Raw genomic sequence first — 11768 nt, 5'->3', positions numbered from 1 at the left:
CAAGATCTGAGTATTTCTACTTTTACTCAAGTCCAAGATCTGAGTACTTCTACTTTTACTCAAGTACAAGATCTGAGTACTTCTACTTTTACTCAAGTACAATATCTGAGTACTTCTACTTATACTCAAGTACAAGGTCTGAGTACTTCTACTTTTACTCAAGTACAATATCTGAGTACTTATACTTATACTTAAGTACAATATCTGAGCATTTCTACTTTTACTCAAGTACAAGATCTGAGTACTTCTACTTTTACTCAAGTACAATATCTGAGTACTTCTACTTATACTCAAGTACAAGGTCTGAGTACTTCTACTTTTACTCAAGTACAATATCTGAGTACTTATACTTATACTTAAGTACAATATCTGAGCATTTCTACTTTTACTCAAGTACAATATCTGAGTACTTCTACTTTTACTCAAGTACATCTGAGTGTACAGTGTCCAACTCGATTTTGACAGGATAACAACTGGTGACTTCTAGAATTGTGTGAGTAACATTCTGTTTTTAGACTTCTTTGTTTCAGTGTGTGTACTCTGTATAAATGCTCTGTAGTTGATCTGATTGAAATTGTGATTTTAAATCTCAAAACCGACTCCACTTCGAGCGATAGAATTACTAACAAAGCACTTATATACTAATAAAGGACTGACTTATCTAAAGCCAGTTGAGTAGCACTTGAAATGTTTTAGCTCCATGAAACATGATGTACTTATATGATTCTGTTTTCTTCACGTTTGTATCTTGTTGGTCGAACGCACTTATTGTAAGTCGTTTTGGATAAAAGCGTCAGCTAAATGTAATGTAATGTAATGAGTTTAGTACTTCTACTTTTACTCAAGTAGCCTACAATATCTGAGTACTTCTACTTTTACACAAGTACAAGATCTGAGTACTTCTACTTTTACTCAAGTACAAGATCTGAGTACTTCTACTTTTACTCAAGTAAAATATTTGAGTACTTCTACTTTTACATCAGTAGAGATAAAAAGGATATTTTTTAATGGAGAAGAAGAATGCTGGGAACCGTCGTTTGGGTGTCAATGCAGCTTTACGACAGTTGCAATAACATATAGCCGTCTCGCTTTATGGCAGTGGGTGTAACTCGCTTAGCAGAACCAGCTATCTGTCAGGAGGTAAGTCTTCTAAAATCACATAAAACGGGTGCTTGTTTATACTCTGCTTCTATTCACCAAACTACCCGACATTGTTTATCAATCCGGTTTGTGTTGTTGTCCTGTATTTGAGTCACAAGAGCTTTTTTCCGTGAATAACAACAAACACATGAAGCTAATGCTAACACATGTTGCTAAACACACCTCGTCTGCAAGTCGCAAATCATCTAAAAACTGTGAATTTCAAAAGTTGCATATACAGTTTTCTGTAGGAGCAGATGCTGCCCGGTTTATACGGCTTGCTCGTCTTGTGAAATAAAGTAATTTAGACTTTATAACACTTTATAAAAACATGACTATTGTGTTGGCTCCTGCACTGCGAAAGACACTGGGGAAGCCCTTTTGGACAAAGTTAAATAAGATCATAACAATTAGACAATATTTGCTTTATTGATACCAATTCGGGACATGTAAACAAGGCAGTGCACAACAAAGTAAAACTGACTTAACATGTAAAATATATAAAAGTTGAGAGTGAAATATATGTATCTGGAAACTATCTGTCGAATAAACCGCTAACCCTTCTTAATGTTTGTTTGACAGATAGTTTCCATATATATATCTTTCACTTTCAACTTTTATATATTTTACTTCTTGAAGTTGAATATGTTTAACATTAGGTGTGCAATAAATAGCTAATAAATTAAATACATACGTACAAAGTACATTGTGAACACACTGTTTAGATGGATAGCTTCTGTTTTTACGAGGTTAAAGTGCTGGAGTTCACTTATCAAAGCCAGGTAAGAAACTAAGGAGCTGTGAGGTCTCTTTTAGCCTGAGGTTGTTTAGCCCTGAGCCTGTTTTTCAGGCCTCAGGCTCGAAAATGACATTTCCAGAACAAATGACCATATCTTCTAAAAGGGGAACATTAATAATCTTTTTTCTCAAAGTAATGATAAACCTGTGAGTTGGATGTAGAAAAGTCAGAATCAATATAGATGTTTTTTATTTTAAAGAAAATTCAGATTGAACATGGTAACAAACTGTAAATTATAGAGTCCGTCCAAAAATTATTTTGTACTTATAGTGAAAACTAACCTTGGATGATGGGTTCGTAGACTAAAAGCTTTATGAATCCAAAGTACAACATATAATAAGTACCCTGTATCAAGATTGATGCAAAACAAGTGATATTTGACCTTTTTAGACAGATTTAGCAAAATAAACCTCTTCTGGGGCCATTTGGGTGGATTCTCCATATCTCTGGCCCCCCTTGGTCGATTTTGATGATTGACATCTCTTTCTAACCGTCGGAGCCAATGGAATCGAGGAAAGTTCCCCACACACACGTTACCAAATAAGGAGTGATAGTGACTCGTAGAAAAACCGGAAGCTGTGCTAGCCTCTGGTGTCTACCATTAGCAGCTAATTTTTCTTCTCCGATTTTTGCATAAAAATGGAATTATGGATTATCAAGATTTTTTCAAAGTGACAGACACATTGCTATAACCTATGGATTAACCTTCAGCCACGTTTGTTATCGTTTTAATGCCATTGAACACGACTTTTGATCAGAATAACAGCTAAGGTGAGCATATCTCCGTGTTTTGCTAGCTAAAGCTACATCGTGTGTTGTCTGTATTTGCTTCCTTTGTCACGAGTTCTGATCGCTCAGTGATGATCCTTATATTTCTATAATCTGTGGACTCTCATGTTAGCTAAGCTTGTTTGTGCAGATCCAATAAGTATATCGATCGGTATAGCTAGAGTTTTGTGCTAACGGCCTTAAGATTGTTTATTAAATCTTAAGAAGCCCTCAGACTGTTGCTTGCAGATGTTGTGATTTCGGCCCCTTCGGCAGGTCCCTGGGGCTGAAGAGGTTTTAAACAGTTATTGGCAGGAATGATTTCTTGTATCTCTACAAAACGCTGCAGCTTTCAGTGCAGATTTTTCACATGAAACATGAGAGCAATGACGATATGAATATGTTGTCTCGCTAAGTTCATTTTACTCGAGTTAAAACTTTAAACACAGTTTTTAAGTCGATTTCATGCTGCTTTCTACTTCTACTGCAACTTAAGAGGGAAACATGGACCTGCAGCCACTTCACTTAAAAGGCCACATGTTGATCTTATATAATACGATGCCTCTTACTGATTTACCCAGTAGTATACTGGCTCCACATTGAGACATTTAAATGCTAGTGTTCTTACTTTAGGGACATGTTGCAGATTTCTTTCTTAAGTGACATTTGGAATACAGGACTTTACTGTAACAGAGTATTTTTAGCTGATGGTATCTCTGAGTACCATCAGCTGCTAAACCATGCCATACCATCTCTAAAAGGATCTTAGCTACTAGTAACGGCTCTGTGTGTGTCCCGCTCAGGCGATGCGCTTTGGGTCTCTGGCTGCAGAAACACTGACCGCTGGACCCTTGAGAGCTTTAGCTGTGGTGAGTGTGTGTGTGTCATGATGCATCTGTCTCTCACACACCATGCTTTGCTCTAATGTATTTTGCACACGTTGTTGATAAAGGTGGGCGATATGTCTTAAGATGCATTATAAAAATTATAAAAAATTATATTATAAAAAAATTATTTTATATATATTTATTATTTTGTATGATATTAATGAATATCCGTTTTTATACTGTATTACAACATTAACACGAGTATTCCTCTCTGAAGAGGATTCAACTCCTTTTTCAATCTATTGTCAATAGACAGATCGATGAATACTTTATTGATCCCAATTTGGGAAATTATTTCGTTACTAAAGCAGCAGTAATTGTACTTCCTCCTCTTCCTCCTCCTCCTCGTCTTCCTCGTCTTCCACCTCCTCCTCTTCCCAGACGGTGTTCCTTCCTGTGTTGATGCTCCCGCTGCTGAGGACTGTTGGACTGAGAGTTTTCTCGATGGCCTCTGAGACGTACACACCTGGCTCTCTCTCTGCTGCCTTCGTCACCTGTCCCAACGAGACCGTGGCTAGAACCCTGGCCAGGTAACACCATCTGCAACACCTTAGAAGCTACGAAAGAAATGTTGACTTTGTTCAGAAATACGACTTTTTTCTTAGAATTTACTTTTTTCTAAAATAATAAAAAATTAAAATTAATTTTCAGAATTTTGACCCAAAAAAAACGTATGTTCGGAAATCTGACTTTTTCAGAATTTTCAATTTTTGGAATTTAATTTTATCGGAAATCTGCATTTATTCAGATGTTTTACTTTAATATCAGAAATCTGCATATTTACTTAGAATTTCCTTTTTTCTACAAAAAATAAGGACTTTTGTCTCAAATCTAATTTTCTTCAAAATTTTGACTTTTTTCAGAAATCTGACTTTTTCAGAATTTTCGCTTCTTTTCTCAGAATTGATTTTTGTCTCGGAATAACAAAAAAAGATATTTTTTTAATCCTCTTCTGTATGAAGGTGTTTAGCTGCTGCTCAAATTGCAGTTACCTGCATGTAGTGAAAAATACAATGAACGAAAGGCATGTCATTTGAATGTTTGAAGTAAACTGTAGTCTTGGCTAAATCAGCAGATAAGAAAAGACAAATGAAACAACATTGATAATAATATCCTGATGAGGACAGAATACATGCATTCATGACATCTTGAAAGTGGGGTGTCCCTATATTTTGACATTATTGCTCTAGAAGAAAATGGACAGCCAGAAAAGTGTTACCAGTTCTCTTTCTTGCATATTCATGTGTGACTGATTCCTTATTTCCTTCTGGCTCTCAGGGGTATTGTGGAAAACAAACTAGCTGCTTGCGTCAACATTGTTCCAGCAATCACATCTGTGTAAGTTTTGAGACGGCTGCTTGTCGGCGTTTTTAATATGTAGAAGAGTAAGATATGCTTTATAAATCCCATAGGGGGAAATTCAGGTTTCACTCTGTTGTTATTGAGTTACAGTTAAAATACGCATTCGGTGTTTCATTTTTACCTCTGTATTTAAAATTCCCCTAAAGTTGAGTAAAACATTGTTTTATTACGAAATAACTTACAAAGAGACTTGGGTACATAATTCCCGACTGCAAAACCTTTTTTAATTTTTACTTTATTTATTTTATGTGTTTATTTTTGTATTTTTTGGGATAAATAATAGTTACTTGATTGATCACAAATTGTGAAATTATTTTATTTATTTGTATATATCTGTATGTTGTTGCTCCCATCAATCGCCTACCGACTGAGTCTTTCTCAGGCAGCGTCTTTAATAAATGGTTTTACCCTTTTAAAAATGAGTTATTGAGAAACACTAAATGATTTTGACCCACAGGATGTATTAATGATATCTTCCATCTTGTGACCCCTCCCTTCAGATATGAATGGCAGGGTAAGATTGAAGAGGACAGCGAAGTAATGCTGGTGAGTGATGACCGAGTATTGTAATATTTGATACTCATTTTAATACTCGTACTTTACTTTCTCACGCCTTTAAAATCTGCTCTAGACAAAGATGCTTTTAAGGATCACAAAGAATACATGATATTCATGTACTAAGATTTGTGTATATAGAGATTCCTTCTTTAGTAAAGAATATATACAATAATAGAAGTATGTTTATGTTTTGGAGTGCATGCATGTGTTCACACTAGAGAAACACATGCACTAAATACATTAACACTTCCCCAAACCCCTCTTGCTCTTTTTCTTGTTATCTGTGTCATGGAAAATGAATAATAGAATCTAAGGCCCCGTCCACACGGAGACGGTATCAGTTGTATCAGTTATTCATCGTATAAACCAGGGGTCTTCAACTAAAATTCAACGAGGTCCAGTTAGAGAAAATCTCCCCATGCAAAGGTCCGGAACATCAAAATGTCTAACTTGCTTCATGAATTATTAGTGTGATATATATTGAAGTGACAGCAGCTTTATCAACGTCTGCATGTAATCAACAACTGACTGCCAATCAATTTATTGTAAATTAACATTACTTAAATACTGTGGATATGTGTAATGTTCCTCTCGGCCTGCATTTACAAATAAAATAGAGAAAATAAATAAAATAGCTTTTGAAAATATGTGCATCTTAAAAGAGCTTAATTTTAGATAAATCAAATAAAGTGTAGCAGCAGCTTGAGTTTCCCTTTTTCTTTGTTAACCATTTCACATCATGACCTAACAGTTTCAGACGATTATAGAACATATCAGTCTTTACACATCATAACAATTGAACAGTTTTAAAGTTTCTCTTTCTTTCCCTCTTATATTGCAGTCCATCACTCACTTTTTTTAAATTCAGTGTGAGAATTGAGCTTGAGCTTGTCCTGACAGGAGTTTGTAAATCTGGGCTGAAATGGTGTCAGGGCCATTCTCACACACACATGCAGGTGCTCATTGGTTACAGTGATGCAAACACAGGTATGGTGAAAAAAGAGAGAACTATTCGAAGCAGAAAAAAAAACAGCGTAATATACCATCTGACAAAGGCCTGTGCTATAATGCTTCAATTAACTGCTATTCTTTATAATATACTCAGATCAATAGGAGACAGAGGTGTTATAAATCAAGGGTTTTTATTATTATTTACAGCAGGGGTGGGGAACCTTTTTTCCTTTCAATTTTTACAACATCCTCTGAGGACCGTACAAATTATTGAACTTAACCTCTGCTTAAAAAAACTAAAATCACAGCCCATTAATTTGGCCTTTCTTTCAGCTGTGCAAAGAAAAAGCAACCTCTTAATCCAGAAATCTCACCATGACTCACGTATCGTATGCATGCACGTGCACGCACTGCACGGTGTGGCATGACCACCAACACAGAAAGATATGGACACAAGATGTGTGCAAATGTATTTAGTATCCTATCCATGTGAACATGATTTAAGTGGGGGGGGGGGGGGGAACTAACCTCCTCTAGGGGGATCCGGGAAGATTTGTTTTTAAATATTGAAGTTAAAAGCATCAATCTGGTGCACTTTGAGAGCAACATTAAGAGATCTATGGATACATCTCTCAACACCCAGATGAAACAGAACTGTAAGCATATTTTTCTTTTTGGATATTTTACAAATCACTCCCCTTTTAAACTCTATTCTTGTTATTTTTAACAACTTTTTTGTTACTGTCATATAGTATTTTATACCTGTTTTTCATTTAGTCTCATTAATAACTATAATGATCATATCAAGGTGTGCCTTAACCTCACTGAGCTGAGGTTATTTGAGCCTCACAGGAGATAGCTCTCTTCCACCTGGTTGTAGAAAAGCTCTTTAAATTCGTTAGCATAGCTAGCTAGCCAGATGCTAATAACAACAGATCGCCACTGTGCTTACAACTAAAGACACAGCCACGCAAACACTGCGGCATGTGTACGGCTCCTTATGGGTACTGCAATATTTTAAGGGCTGGAGCGGCGTTCCGGTGCTCTCTGTCAGCACTCCTTTCCGACGAGACATATACCACGTGAAGACACGTTACGCTCGTGTTGTGTTCAAGAAGCTTGTTTAATTATTTTTGCAGTCTAGATTTCTTCTTCTTTTTTGAAGTGAGAAGTTGTCCGTCAGTCCGACTGACTCTTCGGTTCTCCACAAATTACACAAGTCACCCAAATCAGCGTTAAAAAAGCGGGAGGCGCCGAAAAATCCCCTATTAATGTATTGATTATAGCTCCGGGTCCGTATAGGTCGGCGTCTGGGTCCGGATCCGGACCGCGGTCCGCCTGTTGCCGACCCCTGGTATAAACGGTTCGTCCACACGAAGCCGAAACGGAGCCGCGGCTTCGGAGCTCGAAACCGATAAACGTTGAAACCGGCTCCCAAAGTGGGTACGTCTGGAGATGACACGCTTGTGGCTCCGTGTGTACGCCCTATACGATCATTTCCTAAATCGATGACACCATAGCCCCGCCTCTGCCCACCTCTCCTGCTCACCCCGCGTCATTGCTGATGCGTTTCGCCAACAACAACAATGGCTGATCACAGGGTTGCGTTCGTGCTCCAGACGCTACTGACCATGATACAGATGTTAGTGCAAAATCTACAGCTCCTCTACCACAACCATCAGCAACAAGTGGACATGCTCGGGGGTCTTCTTCTCTGCTTTTGGTGTATTTTGTGTCGAAAGTACAGCGCCACTTACAGGCCCGGCATATGTACTACAGCGTCTCCAGCGGTTTCGAGCGGTTTCGAGCGGTTCCGCGTGGACGGAAGACTTTTTTGAAATCGACTTCGGTTTGAAATCGGTTTCGTCTCCATGTGGCCGGGGCCTAGATGAGAGAAAAACAGTACCGTTACAGTCATTGTACGTATCAAGTTAGCAGAAAAAACTTCATGAGACGATGCACATGTCCGAATAAACACAAAGGTCACAAAAAACGATACATGTGATGAAATCTAATCAATGTCACTCTCTCCTGTTTAGATGATTAAAACGAGAAGCTCCAAGGTGCCAGCTCTAGCTGAATACGTCCGGTAAGTCTGGAGGATTTTCAGTCGTAGCAGACCATTTACATGCACTAAAACCTATAGAACACAGGAGAGGGAAAACCACAGAAAGCAGAATAGGGCCTCTTTTAAACTCTATGTTGAAAACAGGGCTCCAAATATATCTTTGCTCAATCATTTACGACAGAGTTCTGCTACAAATATATAGTAAATCATATAAAACATATATAAATGACCTTAAAATGTATATTTACCCATCCTGCACTTTTATTATTATTATTAAATTGAAAGAAAATAGGGTATTCAAAATGCAATGAAGATAAAAGTAGACCTTAAGTTTTCCGCACTTGTAAATGTTTTTGTTTCTTACACCTTACCTGGTAATTCATATGTAGACACACACACACACACACATACATCCATACAAACACACACACACACACACACACACACACATACATCCATACAAACACACACACACACACACACACACACACACACACACACACACACACACACACACACACACCCTTCAAATATAATTTCTGAAATTAATTTATTGTTTTGAGTTTGGATCGATCTTTATTATTCAATTCATTTTAAATATGCACCGGCCTGTTACAGACCATTACCATGCACCAACACCTATAGAAACACGCTCCAGGAGAGGAAAGAGAAACCCCACAAAGCAGAACAGGGCCTCTTTAATAACTGCTGTACTTTATGTTGTGTGATGAAACTGCTCTTTGTCCTCTCCAGCTCTAACCACCCCTACGAGGTGGCCGAGGTGATCAGCCTGCCCATTGAGCAGGGAAACCCGCCGTACCTGAAGTGGATCGAAGGAGTCGTTCCTGAATAACTGCGATTATCTTGACTGATATTTGAGGGAATGGTCGTTTTGCATCGTAATTCTGAGGTTCTGTGCCAAACAAATACGTTCAAAGTCTGTGGGAGAAGACGTTTGTATGTGGGGATATCTCTGCAGTTCCACAAAACTGTATGGTTCTGACAAATATTTCCCCTTTTAAGAAGTATTGAGCTTCCTGCCATTTGAATATTGAGCATATTGTGATTTCAAATACATTTTGATTATTTTTGAAGCACTCACTACTAAGAGTGGAAGAATGTTACAATTCATGTGTTCATGCCTGAAATATACAAAACAAGTCTGTAGTTGTAACGCTACCTGCAAATAAAGGTTCAAGACAAGGTGCCCGTTATGGGAATAAATAACACCTGGTATACATGAGTTAAACTGTTAAACAGCAAAAACCTGTCATTTCTGTTGCTAAAATACAAAAAACTTCACTCATAGGTTGTATTTCTATTATAAAAACTATGAAACAGGAGAAATACATTACTTTTTGGTGCAAAAAGACAAAGAGACATACATTCAAAATAAGTAACTAATTCTAACATGATTACAACTCTGAGACGGCTAAAACATGTCCTTTTTGGACCTATCATTTAAGAAATGTAAGTCCTTTAAGTGTTCAGTATGTATACCTGCTTCTACATGTGTACTCCCTTTTTAAAAGGGTGCTGGATAAACTGACAGTAAAATGTGAAAGTGCATACGTTCTGATTTCTACTGAGAAAGATCCATATTTCAATAAAGAGGACGATGTTTTTTATAATTTGGCTTTGAGTGTTTTTTGATACAACAGCAGTCAGTGCAGTCGAGGTCCTAATGACACGTGTTGCACACATAATGCACATATTACTGTATACTTGTACACACTATGTGCAGTAATCCAGGGACACAATTGCACACATCAGGTTTTATTGTTTAAATTACACTATATTTAATAAAACGCTGAGTAGATTGCTGATAATAAATACAATACAACATGTAAATACAAAGGCAATCGTTTACAATACACTACATAACACATCTCTATTATTATACATTTTGATAAACAATTTTCTTTACATTGACTCCACACTAACACTGAGGTAAATACAGATAATTCTTTAGCAGGAGAGGACTCTTTAAAGTAGAGACACTACATGCTGATATACACCTGAACATCAGCAGGAGAGAACTCTTTAAAGTAGAGACATTACATACTTATATACACCTGAACATCAGCATGAGAGGACTCTTTAAAGTAAAGACACTACATACTTATATACACCTGAACATCAGCAGGGGAGGACTCTTTAAAGTAGAGACATTACATACTGACATACACCTGAACATCAGCAGGAGAGGACTCTTTAAAGTAGAGACACTACATACTGATATACACCTGAACATCATCAGGAGAGGACTCTTTAAAGTAGAGACACTACATACTGATATGCACCTGAACATCAGCAGTAAAGCACTCTTTAAAGTAGAGACACTACATACTGATATACACCTGAACATCAGCAGGAGAGGACTCTTTAAAGTAAAGACACTACATACTGATATGCACCTGAACATCAGCAGTAAAGCACTCTTTAAAGTAGAGACACTACATACTGATATACACCTGAACATCAGCAGGAGAGGACTCTTTAAAGTAAAGACACTACATACTTATATACACCTGAACATCAGCATGAGAGGACTCTTTAAAGAGACCCTACACACTGATATACACCTGAACATCAGCAGGAGAGGACTCTTTAAAGTAGAGACACTACATACTGATATACACCTGAACATGAGCAGGAGAGGACTCTTTAAAGTAGAGACACTACATACTGATATACAAAAGAGGTGATGCAATCACAGCAGTATGAGGAAACATGTAAGATTTGATGCATCTGAAGTTTAAGTCGAGAAGAAAATAGACTGTGAATCTGCTTCCTTTGAAAACGTTATGTGTTGCACATTTCAGAAAGCAACTGAGGTGAGTTGTTGTCCTGAAATCTCAATGAGAAAAAAAACTTTTAAGACATTCTTATATGTTTGCTCAGACATGCACACCATTGACGTTGTTCTACAAAAGCTCCACAAAAGCACAAAACACAGAGAGTGAAATATCTGAAGTTACCTCTGTGGGCGGTTTTAGTCCAAGTAAAAAGTAAAGGTTTTTTTTGGGACGGATACTTAGTTAGATAGTTGTGTTACCTCCCACTGTGATATGATTCATATCAGCCAGAACAACATATTTCTGTCCTCTTTTCTCAAAACAGCCACAAACATAAATATATAAAATAATAAATAACAGATGTGGTCCTCTTTTTCAGGGAACTAGTTTCACACCCAAGATTAAGAGTGAGAAAAAAGAAAAGTGTGTTTGTTCGC

At 37.3% G+C, this 11768-nt stretch overlaps 1 protein-coding gene across 2 annotated transcripts; it reads left to right on the top strand.

The window, feature by feature from the left end:
- The first annotated feature begins 1048 nt into the window (after nucleotides 1–1048).
- On the top strand, nucleotides 1049–10164 carry LOC117454136 (protein CutA homolog). 2 transcript variants are annotated; one of them, XM_034093247.1, is made up of 7 exons: nucleotides 1049–1140; nucleotides 3511–3576; nucleotides 3976–4124; nucleotides 4873–4932; nucleotides 5457–5502; nucleotides 8505–8554; nucleotides 9287–10164. In XM_034093247.1, exons 1-7 carry the CDS (start codon nucleotides 1093–1095, stop codon nucleotides 9384–9386), a joined length of 519 nt encoding a protein of 172 aa, XP_033949138.1. In that variant the 5' UTR covers nucleotides 1049–1092; the 3' UTR covers nucleotides 9387–10164. The 2 variants fall into 2 exon arrangements, with proteins under 2 accessions (XP_033949138.1, XP_033949145.1); XM_034093254.2 differs by lacking the exon at nucleotides 3511–3576 and having other exon boundaries at nucleotides 1069–1140.
- Nucleotides 10165–11768: the final 1604 nt, after the last annotated feature.

This window comes from Pseudochaenichthys georgianus, chromosome 1, assembly GCF_902827115.2.
Source record: "Pseudochaenichthys georgianus chromosome 1, fPseGeo1.2, whole genome shotgun sequence".
Taxonomy (NCBI): Eukaryota; Metazoa; Chordata; class Actinopteri; order Perciformes; family Channichthyidae; genus Pseudochaenichthys; species Pseudochaenichthys georgianus.
Note: the sequence above shows the minus strand (reverse complement) of the source record. Positions and strands in the feature narration are given on the sequence as shown.